Source organism: Populus trichocarpa, chromosome 5, assembly GCF_000002775.5.
Source record: "Populus trichocarpa isolate Nisqually-1 chromosome 5, P.trichocarpa_v4.1, whole genome shotgun sequence".
Taxonomy (NCBI): Eukaryota; Viridiplantae; Streptophyta; class Magnoliopsida; order Malpighiales; family Salicaceae; genus Populus; species Populus trichocarpa.
The window spans coordinates 735,787-754,176 of NC_037289.2; the positions used below are offsets into that span (position 1 = coordinate 735,787).

General features: G+C 35.9%; 4 protein-coding genes and 1 pseudogene across 4 annotated transcripts; all 5 read right to left on the reverse strand.

The window, feature by feature from the left end:
* Nucleotides 1-344: 344 nt before the first annotated feature.
* Nucleotides 345-1,344, reverse strand: LOC127905350 (probable disease resistance protein RF45; annotated as a pseudogene).
* Nucleotides 1,345-1,617: 273 nt separating this feature from the next.
* Nucleotides 1,618-2,778, reverse strand: LOC127905320 (disease resistance protein RPM1-like). The gene is made up of 3 exons (XM_052452915.1): nt 2,610-2,778; nt 2,376-2,523; nt 1,618-2,284 (listed from the first exon to the last, which is right to left on the reverse strand). Exons 1-3 carry the CDS (start codon nt 2,776-2,778, stop codon nt 1,618-1,620), a joined length of 984 nt encoding a protein of 327 aa, XP_052308875.1.
* A 3,824-nt stretch (nt 2,779-6,602) lies between these two features.
* LOC18098526 (putative disease resistance protein At1g50180) lies at nt 6,603-7,216 on the reverse strand. Its single transcript, XM_052452916.1, has one exon. It carries the CDS (start codon nt 6,981-6,983, stop codon nt 6,603-6,605), a length of 381 nt encoding a protein of 126 aa, XP_052308876.1. The 5' UTR covers nt 6,984-7,216.
* A 1,128-nt stretch (nt 7,217-8,344) lies between these two features.
* LOC112327524 (receptor-like protein 1) lies at nt 8,345-9,832 on the reverse strand. Its single transcript, XM_024601162.1, has one exon. It carries the CDS (start codon nt 9,830-9,832, stop codon nt 8,345-8,347), a length of 1,488 nt encoding a protein of 495 aa, XP_024456930.1.
* Nucleotides 9,833-10,237: 405 nt separating this feature from the next.
* Nucleotides 10,238-12,365, reverse strand: LOC18098528 (receptor-like protein 14). Its single transcript, XM_024601412.2, has 5 exons — nt 12,153-12,365; nt 11,616-11,762; nt 10,876-11,025; nt 10,547-10,696; nt 10,238-10,473 (listed from the first exon to the last, which is right to left on the reverse strand). Exons 2-5 carry the CDS (start codon nt 11,629-11,631, stop codon nt 10,352-10,354), a joined length of 438 nt encoding a protein of 145 aa, XP_024457180.2. The 5' UTR covers nt 11,632-11,762; nt 12,153-12,365; the 3' UTR covers nt 10,238-10,351.
* Between the last annotated feature and the right edge of the window lie 6,025 nt (nt 12,366-18,390).

Here is an 18,390-nt window from a genome sequence, read left to right on the forward strand (position 1 = left end):
AAATAAACACTTGACAAATCCCAAATATACTCGTATTGATGTCTAGAAATTGACGGTGTCCGGAATTTAGTGGTGACAAACATGGGCAACATAGCAGGGTGGAAGATTCAACAGCAGCAAAACAGAGGCAGGAGCAGAGAAGAGGAGGGAAGAGCAGCAGTTTTCTGTTTTCTGAGGCTCAGAATGGTATATTTTCCATGCAAGAGGCAGTCTAATTAGAAATCATGCAAGCACTATATATGTTCAGTAGCAAATGCTGCTGTAAAATTAAAAACAAAAATGTAAAAACAAAAAAGGTAGATGCATTGGAGGAAACGTCTATACAGACCCGAGGAACTTGGCAGAGATCATGATTTTCCTGAAACTGTAGTCCTCTCCGTAGTTTACCCCTCTAATCACAGAAGAGTTTCAGAAACCCATCTCCCCAGCCTCTGGTAGATACGGGTGATTGTTGTGATATGTTGAACTCTCCAGAAATCTTCACCACGGTACCTCTCTATTGTCTTGATGAATGTTGAAGGCATATACCACAGAACCAGGTCTCCTATATTTTTCAGGTTTTCAATCCCATCCGGCACAGTTTCTAGCACCGTGCATGCTGTGATGTCTAGCCTCTCTAACCCAGGCATTGATCCTTTTGCTATTCTGATGCGGCGCAATCTCTCCAGTTCATGAAGACCTAGCCTCTTCAGCTTTGAAAATCCACTAGGATCACAACACAGTTCTTCCCCTGCATAAGCTTGACAGCGTTCAAGCACCACCAACTAGGCAATTTCTGGAGGGCCTAGAGAGGATCACATTTCAAATTAGAATATTGAAGCACTAGCTTGGAAATATACTGGAGTGAAGCTATCCATCCTGGTAAAGCTCGAAAACTACATTTGAGATATAGCCGTTGGAGATATTTTGGAGGAGATGAAAGAGAGTCAAATTGTAAGAATTCAGTGTTTAGTGATACAAAGCAGTAAGGTGTTTCAACCTGTCCAAAGTGTAACATAGATCGATTCCCTGCTCTTCTCTTAGCTTTAAAATGCCCAGCCTTCTCAACTGAGTTAGCTTTCCCAACTCCCTGACTAACTCATAATCTTCATTCACTTCAACGCTTCCCAATTTCTGCAGGCTAGTCAATCTTCCTATTCCTGATGGAACTCTCATTCCATGAGTGTCAGGGAAGAACGATGATGACTAGAAACTGTGTCGATAGTTACGGAGCTGGCAAAGACATGTCAATTGAGTGATCCCAGAAGGCAAAGAAGACACAGGACTCCCTTTCAAATCAAGTATTTCCAAGTACTTGAGCTTCCTTATGGACTCTGGAAGCTCACTTATCATGGTCCATCTCAAACTTAAGCTTCCTTATGGACTCTGGAAGCTCATTATCATGGTCCATCTCAAACTTAAGTATCTCAAATGAAACAGTTCAACCAATTCAGGTAGGAAGCTGGAAAGGGGAGCTCGATCTAAATTCAATATTCTTAACAGCTTGTAATTGCGAAAACCATTCTCAAAAGAATGATGTGAAGAAAATGACAACAAAGACCATAGATAAGGAAATCTCATATCTGATTGTACTTCCTCGGAGTTCTCATGGATTGACAGACGCCGAACTCTCTCATTCTAGCTGATTCTTGTTCCGTTTGCCATCATAACAAAAGATTCTTCCCTGGATTTCATTTGAATGATTTCTCGCATTAGATCATGAACACGACATGTCTTGACCCTATTAAAATAATTCATCTCCACCACTTGGATCAAAATCCTATTCACGAGTTCATTAAGGTATTCCTCTGCTACTTCCTCCATTGTAAAGCCTTGCTTCTCTTCCACAAATCTTTCAACTATCCATAGCCGGATCAACTTCCTTCTTTTTATCAAATAATCCTCTGGAAAAACACTTAAATACAAATAACACTGTTTGAGGTAGTAAGGAAGATTATCATAACTTAGTTGAAGTATTCTACGTAGACTCCCAAGGTCGTCGTTACTTTTCAATTCTGTAGCTAGGCAGTCATGGACTTTCTTCCATTCCAAACCTCCGTTTTTCCTCTTCGACAGTAGGCCTCCTATTGCTACAATTGCAAGTGGCAGTCCCTCACACTTCTTTAAGATATTTCGAGACATCTCTTCTAGTTCTGGAGGGCATACAGCCTTATGTTCCCCTCTGAAGGCTTTCATACAAAAGAGGATCCAAGCTTCATTTTCTGCTAAAGCTTGGAGTTCATAAACATGACTAGTGTTCTCTATAGATTCAGCCAAGTTACTTAAACGTGTAGTGAAGATAATTCTACTACCACAGTTACAATCAGGAAATGCATACTTTATTGTTTCCCAAGCGTTTACAGTCCATATATATATCATCCAAAACAATGACATACCTCCTTCTCCATAGATAATTTCTTAGAGCATCAATTAATTGGAAGTCAGTCATTGATTGCAAATTATCCGGAACAGGTTCGTTTGCTGTCACCAGAAACCCCTGCAGAGCAACTCGTAGAAGCTCCGTGGATGCAAATGATTTGGAAACTGTTACCCAAGATGGGTATCAAAGCTTCTTCTGATGCGGTGGCTGTCATAGACTTTCTTTACGAGGGTCGTTTTTCCCAACCCACCCATTCCAACCACAGAGATACTGGAGAGGTTTTCTTCTCCTTCTACAAGCCACGAAACCAGTAGATGTTTTGGGTTCTCAATTCCCACGACATCAGCTTCATCTAAGTAAAGAGCAGCTAACCGGGGATCATGCCATTTCTCTACGGTAGCGCTGGAGGTTGATGGCATGTCTATCTATTCAAAGAAAATGCATTTCTTCTCTCTGAAATGGTGTAGTTGTTTTTAGGATAAGGAAAGAAGAAACAGAGTATTGCTACAGTCAAGTCAAATTGAAATGGAGAGCAATATATTTTTAAGCTAAAGACTGAATTACATATTAACGTCTGAAGCATTACAATTTATAGCTTGTTAATAACAACCCACTAAAATCATGGTCCTAAGATTACACCATGATCACAATCATAGATAACAAAAAGAAATAACTAACACCAAAGAAATAGGAACAACTTTGAAACATTCAAACCAACTAAATAGTGTTTATGACTCCATGTTCATCCTGTTCAATTTCCATTCCAAGAAAGAAGGTCATCAAACCGAGATCTGTCATCTCAAAAACCTCCATCATCTCTTGCTTAAACTTCTCCACAAGACTAGTGTTGTTTCCTGTCATGAGCAAATCATCCACATATAGCAAGATAATAAGAATATTAGCTCCGTTGTGCTTGACATACAATGTTTATTCAGAGAAGCTTTTAACAAATCCCAAGTGCAGATGTTCATCAATTCTACTATACCAAGCTCTTGGAGCTTGCTTCAATCCGTAGAAAGCCTTTTTAAGAAGATAGACCTTGTCTTCTTCTCCTTCTTTAACATAGCCTTCTAGCTGCTCTACATAAATCTCCTCCTGCAGAAAACCATTCAAGAACGCTGACTTGACATCTAACTGGTACACCTTCCAATTCTTTTGTGCTGCAAAAGCAAATAAGAGCCTGATAGTATCGAGTCTAGCTATTAATGCGAAGGTATCTGAGTAGTCCACACCGAGTATTTGAGCATATCCTTTGACCACGAGTCTAGCTTTATGCGTATTGATTGAGCCATTAACATTAAGCTTGGTTCTATACACCCACTTGACTCCAATTACCTTTCTGTTTTGGGGTCGATCAACCAACTCCCATGTTTTGTTCCTTTCAATCATGAACAACTCCTCTTTCATTGCAGCAATCCATTTTTGATCCATCTTGGCTTCTTTAAAATCTGCAGGTTCACATACAACAATGTTGCATCTTTGATAAACATCAAAAAGTAGTCTTGTGCCTTTGACAGGGTGTCATCCGCCATGACATTCTGCCAGTCTCCTATGCTTTGTTCCACTGTGTTCGAAACAAAAAACTTGATCTTTAGCTCTTTTGAGGTTGAATCCATCTTCTTTGCATCATCCCAGTTCCACTCGTCGTCTTTCATAAAGTACACATCCCTGCTTATAACATTTTTTCCAGTTTGTGGCTAGAAAACTTTATAAGCTTTTGCAACCGAGCTGTAGCCAATGAAGATGCCTGAAAATTCTCTTTTATCTAGTTTATCTCTCTTGATATGTGGAACAAGAGTGAAGCACAAACATCCAAATATTTTAAGGAAATTCAATGATGGTTTATAACCTTACCATGCCTTAAAGGGTGTTTGATCCTTCACGACTCTTGTGAGAAGTCTGTTTTACAAAAACCAACAGTGTTTGCTGCTTCTGCTCAGAACTTCTTTGGTAGGTTCTTCTAATATAGCATACATCGTGTCATCTCCAAAATGAATTTGTTCAGTCTCTCAATAACTTCATTTTTTTGCGGAGTGTATGGAGCGGTTAATTGATGTTGAATGCCTACCTCCTCACAAAAATGACTGAATGTTTTAGAGGTGTACTCCTTGTCGTTGTCTGATCTAAGAGTTTGAATTCTACAGCCACTCTCATTCTCAACTCTGGCTTTAAAGTTCCTGAAGACTTGAGCCACCTCTAACTTGTGCTTCAAAAAGAAAATCCAACACATACGGGTGAAATCATCAATGAATACAACATAATAGAGACTACCTTTTAGAGAAGACATTCTTTGTAGGCTTGCAATGTCCGTATGAATCAATTGCAACTTCTTTGTTGCTCTACATGTTACTTTGGGAAATGGTTTCCTGCTTTGCTTTCCAGACTGACATGCTTTGCAGTTAGGAATGTGATCATCAAGTTCTGGAATATCATTTGCCATCATCTTAGATTTCATCTGCAGCAACCCCTTATGATGATAGTGCCCGAGCCTCTTGGGCCATACTTTTATGATATTTTCTTTGATTGGGAAAGTAGTTTGCTCCTTCTCCAATGGATTTAGAGCAAAGCTTTTCCCTTTCATTTTTACTTTGAAAATATCATGGCCTTCTGCATCTTTAATCAAGCAACTTTTTTCTTCGAACCTAACTTTATAACCTTTTTCAATTAGTTGTCCAACACTAAACAAGTTTTGATCAATTTCAAGAACATACAACACATCAGAAATGAACTTTGTACCTGAACAGGTCGAAATTGCAACTGTTCCCTTTCCTTCCACAGTTATGTTCTCACCATTTCCAATTCGAACCTTCGACGTGTTTGTGCTTCTTAGTTCCCTGAATAGATCCTTGTCATGTGTCATATGGTTAGTACAACCACTGTCAATAAGCCAATTCTCACTTGATTCAATGCTAGAGAAACATGTAGCCACGAACAATTGATCTTCCTCCTCTTGATCAGCAATCTGTGCCTCTTCACCATGTTGTTGATTTTTGCTTTTACAGATAACAACTTCATGCCCCATTTGGTTGCATTTGTTGCACTTGACGTCTGGTCTTCTCCAGCATTTAAAATGTGGATGAGATTTTCTACCACAATGTTGGTATGGAGGATGAGATCCCTTTTTGTTCCCAGCTTTACTTCTGTTGTTATTGGCCTTAAAATCTCCATTTGAGCCTTGATGGCTTTTGCCCTTATTTTTCTTGTAGTTCTTGCATTCTCTTTATGCTTGACAAATAAGGCTCCCTCAACATCGTCTTCCTGCCTCATAACCCTTCTTCGCTCCTGTGCTTGTAATGCATTCAACATCTCTGACCAAGTGATTTTTGACATATCCTTAGTGTTTTCTAAGGATGTAATTGTAGCCTCAAATTTTTCAAGAATAGTTACAAGAATTTTTTGGACAATCCTTGATTTTGGCAGAGATGAGCCGAGTAGTTTGACTTGGCTAGCTATGTTAAGCAACCTGTCAGAATACTCTTTGATGGATTCAGTCTTTTTCATCTTCTGCAACTCAAAGTCACGTACCAAGTTCAGCACTTGCATCCCTTAGATCCTTTCATCTCCTTCGTATTCAGTCTTGAGATATATAATCCCATATCTCCTTTCCTGACTTCAGAGACATGATACGAGTAAAGATGGTGGATGAGACTGCAGCAAGCAAACAGGCTTTTGCCTTTGATTTCTTCGTGTTCTTCTCCTTATGCGCTTTGATTTGTGCCATTGTGGGATTGTTTGGAAGTGCAGGGATTTCATAGTTTTCTTTCACTGCTTCCCAAATATCCAAAACATCCAAGTATGTCTTCATGCGTACTGCCCAAGTTTGGTAGTTGTCTCCGTTGAACACCGGCGAAGCAATTGATGAGAAATTGGCTTCAACTTCCATGACGTGTCAAACTCACACACAGATCCCTTAAGAAGAGAGCTCTTATACCAATTGTAGTTGCTTTTAGGATAAGGAAAGAAGAAACAGAGTATTGCTATAGTCAACTCAAATAGAAATTGAGAGCAATATATTTTTAAGCTAAAGATTGAATTACATATTAACATCTGAAGCATTACAATTTAAATCTTGATTAATAACAACCCACTAAAATCATGGTCCTAAGATTACACCATGATCACAATCATGGATAAAAAATAATAATAATAATAACTAACACCAAAAAAATAGGAACAGCTTTAAAACATTCTAACCAACCAAACAGTGTTTATGACTCCACATCAGCAGTCCTAAACACGTCTTCTAACAAATGGCTTTCAGCCTTGCTTTAATGCTTTCTAAGTGGACTGCCAGCCGGTGCCGTGCACTTAATTTACGGATGGAACGATATGAATTGCGAAGATAATGGATAAAACCACTCTCGTGAGATGGAGCAAACCGGAGCATGAACTCTTCAAGAATGTTCTCGGCATCATAAGCCACATCTCTCACTTGTTTGACCCAGGCTCTCAGTCCTTGATCACTCTCACTCCTTTCTTCCGCATCCTGAAGGAAAGATTTCATGCTATACAAATCATCCTGTAGTTCAACGATTCCACCACTAACTCCTCCCAAGAACCGTGTTTCTTCTGCTACAAAGGAAGCCAGTTTCTCGAGCACCACCTGCACTGCGATCATGGCCATGGCTTCTTGCTCCAGAATCACCAATCCTGATCTCTTTTCTCTCGCCAAAAATTTGAAGAAAGGAAGAACAAAAACCCTTGATGCAGTTTCTATCTCAGATCTTTGCTACAGGGTTTCAAGCTTAATTAACAATTCCTTGTACTGATTCATTGTACATGAAAGATTGGTTGACAAATGTTGGATTGGTTTTTCATCCTCAATTTTGAATTGCAGTTGACATATTCAACAGTATCATCATACTGTTAAACCTACTCTGTTGGATTAATCACTTCACATGTGCCAGCTGTCTTAGATTGACCTGTATTAATCGTTGGCCTGTTCATTTCAAAAGAAAGAGCTAAGCTTGATATATTAGGCCAGGGATTAAACTCCAGTAATGTCTGTTCTATTTAGGAATAATAACTGATTGAACAAAAAGTATATTAATAGCTAGACATACAAGACCAACAATTATCCCAAGCAAGGAACTACTGATTCCCTAAGCAGAATCCTGCAATATAATTTAAACATAGTTAATTCCTGCAATATAATTCCATCTTGTTCTACGTTGTAGATTGATATAGGCTTGGTGATTTACGATTCTTTTAGTAATTTCATTTTATACATTCCCTGTGATGTGTTCTTAATTTCTATGTATGTTAGCTTCTGATTCAATCGAATTGGAGCTGATGAAAATTGTAATGACTCAGTTTCTTTTATGAGCCCTTGATTATGCCCAAGAAGAGAACTAAAGAAATAGTAGATGAGTAGTATACTGAAAATAAATATTTTTCAAAACACTAGCGGATGCTTGATTTGCGGTGTGCCATTTTGATTATTAAACACCAGCAAGCAGTAATTTCATGGTAATTAATTCCTTAAGGAAACTGATTTGATCATTTACTAGTGATTAGGCAACTGGTTGTGAGAGGACTGAATGCCATGCTTCCATGCACTATCAGTGTGCGTGAATGGAAACCAGCTAAGAGTCTGTTAGTTACTATAATAACGTTTATTTATCAAAATGTTTTTCACTTCAAAACATATTGAAATAATATTTTTTTATTTTGTAAAACTCATTTTTATCATCAATATGTCAAAACAATTAGAAAACACAAAAAACTAATGATTCAAGAATAAGAAGTCCAGCTTGTATATTTAGCCCAAAACACTAATCAAATAGAAAGGCTGAGCTTAGAGACAGTAGAGCACTACAAAGCATCCAATACTAGACATACAGGACAAACAATCATCACAAACTAGGAACGACAATCTCCCCAATAACAAATTCAACTTCTGAAGTTGGAGAACTTGCGAAAACTAGCCACCATAAAATAGTAACAAGTGTTTATGCAGTCTTCGATGAAGTAAAACCACCTGCGTCACCAATAGGGATTGATGTAGAGAACTGCTGCAATCATCATCACCACAATTGTGTAACATACACTGAAACTGATGTAGAAAAACTCCATGTCTATGAAATCATCATCTTCTTGTTCATCATTAGGCACTGGCTGCAACGACATTGGTTCCTTGCTACAATTGTTTCGCAATGGAGGTCCACACAAGAAAGGATTTCCTTCATAACAACTTTCATCGAAGGTCCCAAACTGATATTTCTCCTCTGGAGTCTTGCCTGACAAATTATTGTGTGCCACACTAAAAACTGTCAATGTGGTAATTTCAGTAAGTTGCTGAGGGATGGCACCAGTCAAGTTGTTGTAAGAAAGATCCAAACTCTCAATCTGCTTTAGGTTTGAGAATGTTGCAGGTATAGATCCAGTGAGATTGTTGTGTGATAAGTTTAATGACAGTATCTTACTTAAGTATCCCAATTCTTGTGGGATTGCTCCTAAGAAGTTGTTACTGGAGAGATCAATACCAGACATGAAACTGAGGATTTTCCCCTTGTAACCATAATACATATTTTTAGTAGTAAATTCTATCACTTCTTCTGCAATGTTGGACTGAGAAGGGTTTCCCAAGATTTGGAAATTATCCACTAGTTTTGGATTCATTGTGTCATAATAAGATTTTCCTGTGTACGCTGAGCCAAAAACATTTTCGATATCTGCAAACGCTTTCTTGGAATTTTCCTTGAAAGTAAGATTGCCCAAACAAGCGGGTAGTGGACCAGAGAGATGGTTTTGTGAAACATCCAAAATGCTTAATTTTTCTAACAAGCATAAATGATCAGGGAAGTCACCATCAAAGTGATTAGCCCTCAGAAGAAGAAAACTCAATGATGAAAGATTTCCAATCCAGTTTGGAATGGAGCCGGTGAAGCTGTTATTTCGAAGATCCATCGTAATCAGGGAAGAGCTATTATAAAATCCACATGTTAATGGACCACTCAATCTATTTTCGGATAGATGCACATGGGTTATTTGTGGTGGATTGAAGCACGATGGTATAGAACCAGACAAGTTGTTCTCAGAAAGGTCTAAATATTCAAGCCCCTGAAGCTTACAAAAGTCTCTTGGAATTGGACCCTTAAAATGGTTTTTGGACAAATCAATTGCACTCAATTGCGTAGAATTGACAATCCACCTTGGAAGCATGCCTGAAAATTGATTGTTACTCAAATCCAATACAGTCCACATTTTCTTCCACCCATCTAATGGAAAATCTGATATCTGACCCCAAAAGTTGTTACCGCTTAGGTAGAGAAAAACCAGGCCAGAAGAATTGACCACTGAGGCAAGTAATTGCCCACCCAAATTGTTGTTTGACAGCTTGAGAAACCCTATTGTTGTTAGTTGTTTTAGTTTTACTGTGGACAATTGATTGTTGGATAAATCTAAAATTCCCAAAGAGCTAATATTTCCTAAACAAGAAGGAATACAACCTGTGAATCCATTCTTAGCCATCCTTAAGGTGTATAGATTTGGAAAGATCAAACAAATATCTTTTGAAATTTGACCATGCATGTTGTTGTTGGATATATCTAATTCGGTCATATTTGGATTTGGGTGATCTTGCAATTGCAGAGTACCAACAAAGGAGTTCTCGCTCATAAATAGTTGCTCCAATCGTGTATTGTTCTTAAGCAACCACGATGGAAACATTCCAGTGATGTTATTGTGGGAGAGATCAAGGAATCTTAAGTTGTATTGGTAATAAAGGAAGTTGGGAATCTCTACATTGACTGCTTTCGATGTTGGACTATTTGACAAGTGGAAAAATACTAGTTGGAACTTTGGAATCAAATCATGAAAGGACATGGGTTCTGTTACTAGTCTGTTGTTCTCACTAGAGAAGAACTTAAGGCTTGAGTGGTTCATAAAATGCTTCCTTGAAATGGGAACTTCAAAGAGGTTATTTGATAGTGAGAGGAATTCAATGGATATGAGGTTGGTAAGAGGACCAGATGCAATATTTCCAGTAAACTAGTTTTCATAAACATCTAATAGTTGTAGAGATGACAAGTTTCCCAAACAATCTGGGAGTGAACCTCCTAAATTATTTCCATAGAGATCTAATTGCTCCAGATTCTTCAATTCACACCAGCCTGTACAATTTATCTTGAAATAGTCAAAATAGTGTCGAAAGAATCTTGAGCGGATTAAGAGTTGTTAATTTACCTTGAGCGGGTAGGGTGTCATTGATGTTACATTCACCAACAGACAAGACCTTAAGAGCTGGCAATGCACCGATGTCCTGGAGAAAGTTTAATGGGAGAGAAGTATAATCTAGATACAATTCTTCAAGGGTGCTCGAATTGAAAAAAGTCCCTGTGAAAAAGAAAGACGAAAAGGTATGATGAAAATAGTGGTGGTACAGAGTAGCCATTCCTTTCAATATTATTAATTAAGATTTTAAGAAACTAAACACTGATTAACTTTGACTTAAATTAGTATCCTTGGGAGAAGTGTTGAAAAAATCTTGAGCGGATGTAGAGTTGTTAATTTACCTCGAGTGGGCAGGGTGCCATTGAGGTTACTATCACTAACAGACAAGACCTTAAGAGCTGGCAATGCTCTGATTTTCGGGAGAAAGTTTAATGGGAGAGAAGTATAATCTAGATACAATTCTTCAAGAGTGCTCGAATTGAAGAAAGTCCCTGTGAAAAAGAAAGAAGAAAAGGTATGATGAAAATAGTGGTGATGCAGAGTAACCATTCCATTCAATATTATTAATTAAGATTTTAAGAAACTAAACTATGATTAACCTTGACTTAAATTAGTATCCTTGAGAGAGTCTTTAGGGATGACTATCCTTAAATGAAGGTTCTTTTATGTATTTTTTTTTATCTTTCTCCACACCACCAACTTTTATTTATTTTTTATTTGTATTATTATTTTTTTCTAAAAAAATGAATTTGGGGCATAACCCAGGAATGAGTTATGATATTATTGATAAGAAATTTTGAACTATCATTTGATTTCATTAGTTTTGAATAATATAATATTTTTGAAGATTTGAAATGCTGCGTATTTTTAAATAACTTGTTCTTTTGATATATTCGTTAAGAGGCTTAGTATAGGTAGGGTGTCCTTTCGACACTGCTCCTACGTTGTCTGTCATGGGCCCGAGATTCGAGTCGTGAAAAATTGATCACATAGATATAAAGTCCTTATTTTTCTTGATAAAGAAACAATATAATTAAGAGAATGTCATGTGAAGTAATTAGGTAGAAACTGTGTATTATACCTGATCCTGTCAACATATTATTTGATAGATCCAAAGATTTGAGGGATGAAAGCCCACTCAGAATTGATAAGATGCTACTGTTCAATTGATTGCCACGCAGGTCAAGGTTCTCTAACTTTCCCAGCCTCACCGGGTGGAGTTGAAAACCTACAAGATATATAATTCTCAAATTATACATAAAAAAAATATACCTTAAGATAGGTTGTGTACACTGCATAGATTAAGAAAGAAGCTAGGTGGTTTTATGCCTTAAGATTGCGTTTTTGTCAAGAAGGATAGATTGGAAGTATCCATTTTGATTATTGTAATATAATCATCCTAATATAATAGGTTGGAAACTTGCATGGGTTATCTTACAATAATTGTCAAAAAGTAATTTTTAATCTTTAGAGATGAAAGCTTACATGATAGATCTAAAGAGTACTTGAGAGAATGTAAAGCTTACATGATACAATAATTGTCAAACATGATGAAATGCTATCAATGATTACTAAATAGATATTAAGTCCTCAATTTTCTTAAGAGAATGTAACTTACTATTGATACCAGTAGATCCTGTCAGCTGATTGAATGACAGATCTAAATGCTTGAGAGATGAAAATCCACTTAAAGATGAAAAAATGCTGTCGTTGCACTGATTTCGACTTAGATGAAGGTTCTCCAGCTTTTTCAACCTTGATGACAAGACTTTGAAACCTGCATGGTGTTTCTCAAAAGCATATTGGATGGAAATAAACACATAGAAGCTAAATCATATGAGAAGGAGAAAAGAAGAGGTTTCAAAGCTAAATAATTAAACGGTTTCCAACGAGATGCTTTTAGTTCAAAGAGCAAAACAAACAAAGTACAAAAAGCATAGAAAAAATAACTTAATTATAAATAAATCAAGCTAACCAAAAGTCAGATTAATAGAAAGGTTGTACACTACAAAACATCCAATAGCTAGACATACAAGACAAACAATCATCACAAACTAGGAACGACCGTCTCCCAGTAACAAATTAACCTTATGAAGTTGAACTTACTTTTGGTAAAATTATGTTTTGGTTCCTGTTTCGGAAAAATTATTGTTTTAGTCCCTAAACTTAGGAGACTAAACCTAGTTTTCTTTTATGCATTGGAATCTTTTAATTTATTTGTCTTGTTTTTAGTATCTTTTATATATTTGTTGTAGATTTACCTAACGATCCTCAATAGAATTCTCGAGTCTTTCATCTGATATTCTTTTTAGTTTTAATTTTCCGGGTGAGTGAAATAATCTTTAATATGCATGTAACATAAATAAATATGTATGTAGATTATATGATGAGTACAACTAGTTAATTTCTTGAATATTTATATATGTTGCTTTATTTTCTAAGTACTAATCTATTTTTTAATTTGCACTTGCATTTTGTTAAATTAAATTCTATTTGATATGATATACACTGATTTGATAATGATGTGAATATACATATATTATATCTTGATATAGGATTTGTTAGTAACTTCATGCTAACGGAAAGTAGTTAGCCTATGTGCATATTATTCTGTATACTTAATTGGTGAGAGAGGCACCAACCTGTGGTGACTAATCCTCCCACAATGATCATCTTCGAGTGTCATTTGATCTCTGACATGTATTCCACTACTTTATGATAATATGCTTAGTATATATATGTATATCAAAATAAATTAACTTGCAAACTATTAATATCTAAAATAAATATTAAATATTATTCACTCACTAAGTTGGTTGAACTCACCCTTTATTTTTTATATTAGTTCAGATTCTTAGTTTATATTAGCAGGTGAACTTTGTTGAGTATTCCTACTTCTTCGGTTTTGATCGATATGCCTTACTTGTTTCGTGAGGTTATTCTTTTAGTTTTGATTCAATGTCTTAGACGTTCCACTATTACCTTGTTTTAATTAAATTTGGATTTTGATAATGTAATGAATATTATGGATTATTGTTTTTGTTTTAATTATTGCCGCTCCTATGTTGCTCGTCAAGGGCCCGAGATTCGAGTCGTGAAAAAATTGATCATTACATAGATATAAAGTCCTCATTTTTCTTGATAAAGAAACAATATAATTAAGAGAATCTCATGTGAAGCAGTTAGGAAGAAACTGTGTATTATACCTGATCCTGTCAACATATTATTTGATAGATTCAAAGACTTGAGGGATGAAAGCCCACTCAGAATTGATAAGATGCTACTGTTCAATTGATTGTCACTCAGGTCAAGGTTCTCTAACTTTCCCAGACTCACCGGTTGGAGTTGAAAACCTACAAGATATATAATTCTCAAATTATACATAAAAAAAAAAATATACCTTGCATAGATAGGTTGTGTACACTGCATAGATTAAGAAAGAAGTTAGGTGGTTTTATGCCTTTAAGATTGCGTTTTTGTCAAGAAGGATAGATTGGAAGTATCCATATATTTTATACATCGTCACTTGTAATTTTTAATCATCCTAATTTTGATCCACCTCACTTTAATCTCTTCCTGTCTTATTAGAAAAACAATTTATGGATAAGTTGAAAGCTCCATAGATAATAAATCTTCAGAGATGAAAGTGCAGTCAAACATGATGAAATGATATTATTGATTATTGAATAGATATAAAGCCCTCAACTTTCTTGATAAAGAAACCGTATAAGAGAATGTAACTTACTATTGATACCAGTAGATCCTGTCAGCTGATTGAATGACAGATCTAAATGCTTGAGAGATGAAAATCCAGTTATAGATGAAAAAATGCTATCGTTGTATTGATTCCAACTTAGGTCAAGGTTCTCCACTTTTTTCAACCTTGATGACAAGTCCTTGAAACCTGCATGATGTTTCTCAAAAGCATGTTGGAAGGAAATAAACGCGTAGAAAAAAATGATATGTGAAGGAGAAGAGAAAAGGTTTCAAAGCTAAATAATTAAACGGTTAACATAGAAGCTACCTGATCCTTTCAACCCATTGTCTGATAAATCTAAAGACTTGAGAGAGGAAAGCCCACTCAAACATGATAAAATGCTTTTATCATTATTAAATCGGTTCTGACTTAGATCAAGTACCTCCAGTTTTGATGATTGGACTTCGAAGCCTGGAAGAGAAACACCAAAGCAAAATAATTGACATTAAACACAAGCCACTTCATCAGCGTAATTTCAGTATAAGATTCACACAATAATATAAATTTATTTTATGATTATAAGAACAGAAAGATTGAACCAGCCTTGATTCTCAAAGCAACCAACTAATCCATTAGAACTCAAATCAAGACTTTGCAATTCCTTAAAAGGCAAGAACAAAGATGCGTTGAGAACCCAATCCCCCAAACTCTGATCCCTTGCTCCAAAAAGAGAGAGTTGGATCACTCGTCTAGTAGTGTTATCACACTCGATCCCAGGCCACTCACAACAATTACTACTGTCCACCCAATCTCCCAAGGAAAGGTGATTTGGATCGATCAAAGCTTTGATCTCCAAGAGACCAGTTCTCTCTTCCTCCGAACATCCATAACTACCACACCATTCGCCAACCAAAGTCAATAACGCTAGCAACATCCAAGCCCCCATTTTTTTCACCATCATCTTAGATAATTCTATGAACTACCACGTAGAATATTGTTGTTTGTTATGTGAATTTGGGCAACCATAGAGGTCCTATTTATACTACACTATGGCCATTTCCATGATTTTTTCTGCGTATCTTGTGCAGGTTCCATGATTTTATCTGGGAGTCAATTTAAGTTACTTGCATGCCACCTTCTCATCAATTATTGTCGTCGAGTCCTATTTTGTGTTAAACGTTGGGTGTATATTAAAGTAGTCAAAAGTAGGATATCCCGCTTTCTCCATTACTGTTCTGTAACGATATTTTGGTAGCCTTATAGCACTCGCTACTGGAGAAATTGAGCTCAAGCATAAAATGTCGTGTATGCGGATGCTTGACTTGCGGTGTGCCATTTTGACTTTAAACACCACCAAGCAGTGATTTCATGGTGATTTCCTTATGCATACTGGTGGTCTCCCATAGTCACTATTTGCCAATAGTTATGTGCATTTGGGACTGTGAATACTATACACTTTTGGCTCTCTTAATACAGTCAATTGGATTTCTTTGCTCGTATGGGTGCATTATTGGGGATGACTTTGACGCATAGTAAAAATGAACAATTTTTTTAGTAAAAACATAATCAAAATAAACCAATTATTTTTTATAAAATATTATTTAGCGGTTTGTAGAATTGTTTGGCAGTATAAGTTATCATCTCATGATGTTCAAAAATTCAGGAACATAAAAATAAAGGGTTATTTAATATTTAGATAGTAGCTGATTTATATATTAAGTATTTGAATTTCTTTCCAATCTAAAAAATTCAAACTTCATTAAGATAATCTTAAATACCTGCATGAAAAACAATTCTAATTGGAGAGACTTTAAGATTCTATGACGGTAAAGTTAGTATCTTCTAAAATAATCAAGGTAGCGCTGCCTCTCTCGTACGGTGATCATTGCACAAGATGTTGCATTTATTTTCAATCAAGGAAACAACAAAGAGATATTAATAGCTGTAATAATTCGTTGCAAGGACTGACTGGCTCCTAGTTTAGCTGTTCTTGATTATTTGATCACTAAAATTGATTCATTCATAAGAGAAGAGAATAAAGAGATATTTAATTCTTAAGTAACGACGATCTGTGGAGTCGAGCTACGGAAACCGAGATGCTATATAACTGGCCTCCTCACTCCTCGATAATACAATTCAATCAATCAAGTTTGAAGAAATTGATAGGCTAACTGTTTGCATTAAAGCCGAAATTGTAGCTGGCAAGCATTAACGAAAGGTCTCTCCGTGCTTGGTGGTCGCTTCCTTGGGTCCATTCCTTTACCTTCACCTCCGGCTAAGAATTTCATTGCCGGTGGATAAATCTGTTTCAGAACGTGAACGATCTCAAGCTTCCAGTTTCAAATAAAAAGTTTCAAATAAGCTATAAGCCTTTTTACCCGTCATAGGCAGATCCTATTTATAGAGGTCCTATTTATACTACAGTACTTTGGCCATTTCCATGATTTTATCTGCAGATTCTATGTTTTGAGACATATTATAACAGAGAGATTGTCGATAATAGCAATCATTTTCTTATCTCCTGTATCATATCTTCCCACAAATCTTAAATAATTGATAAGACTCGTGTCATGATTTTTTATTAGTCACCAAATTAACTTAGATCAACTCTTTTATATATATATATATATATATATATTAAAATAACATCGTTTTTTATATATAAAAAATAAATAATCAATAGATTGCAGTTAGGTATTTAGGTATCTATTAACCGAGTCACTTGGATTTCTCATTATGCATATTTAAGATTGCTAAAATAAAATATTTAGTTTAATTTCACATATAAGCTAATTCGATAACACTTTTTAATATAAAACAAAAAAAAATGAGTGCTATCGTCATCAACTTTATTTGGTGACGTTTGACATATAAATTCTGTTCAATTTAAATCAACTTTTCAATAAATAGTTAATGTTAATAAGCACAGTAGCGAGAACTAAGCAGTGTTATGTGTATTTGGGACTGTGAATACTGAATACTGTACACTTTGGCTCTCTTCATACAGTCAATTGACTTTGACACATAGTAAAAATGAAAAAAAAATTACTCCGTGGATTTGTGATTAAACTACAATACTAAATATACCCACTGATCTGTGGATTTGTGATTAAACTTGGAAAAAAACTACAATACTTAAAAAGCCATATGTGAATTTGTGATTAAGAAAATTCATTATTTTATTTTTTGACATATTAGGTTCCAATAGATGCACCAAGTCAATGTGAGTGGGTGTCCTTTTTCTTATTTATGAGGATCCAATAGATGCATAAAGTCTAAGGCTCCACAATCACTAGTCAATCCCTCCAACTTGTTGCGTAAACTACTTTGCTTTTTCTTCATATATAGACATGGAAAGTCATGTGTTCTAAACAATTGATTTGATCTTGTGGAATACATGGCAGAAGAGATAAGAAAATGACTTGTATTATCAACAATTTCTTCCCTAACTTTTTTCATGGAATGAAGTGATTTGCCGCTAGCTTGGTCGCACGTCTAAAAAAATCCGCGCGGCATCGGCTGGCGATCTTTCATTGTGTTGATTTAATTGGTTCGTTGGAGTCGCCACCTAGTAATTTATTGAAGGCTACTAGGAAACCGAATGTACTGGTCTTGTCAGAGATTCACGGGTAAGAGACTGATTGTGGTTAGGAAAGGTATTAGCACCCCTAACCCTACCTGAGGTAAGCTGCTTCGCGAATTTGATGTGTTTAAAAAAAATTTAATAATTGTTTTTTTCATCGGATATTAGAAATACAACTTACGTATAAGTTAATAATTCTTGACCGTGATCCAATCAAAATATTAAATTCTTCTTTAACCTTTGCAATTTCATCATAAAAAAATATAAAAAAATATATATATAAAAACAAATACAAACACACCCATACACTTTCACTATATTTTCTTTTTTCTTTTCCTTTCCTTTTCCTTTTTTTGTTTTTTTACATCCACAATACAGATTACAAAAAATTCGAAACTAAATAAAAATTATATTAAATAATCCAAATTTACAAAATAGTCCCCCAAAAAATCCATAACAGTGCTGGAGAAGCTTTTTGAAATTGCATGCAGTGCTGAGGCAGGTCTCTGAACAGGTGAACACTGGCGGCGCGTCTCTCCCACTCGCCCCCGCCACTGGGGGCGCGTGGGTTCACGC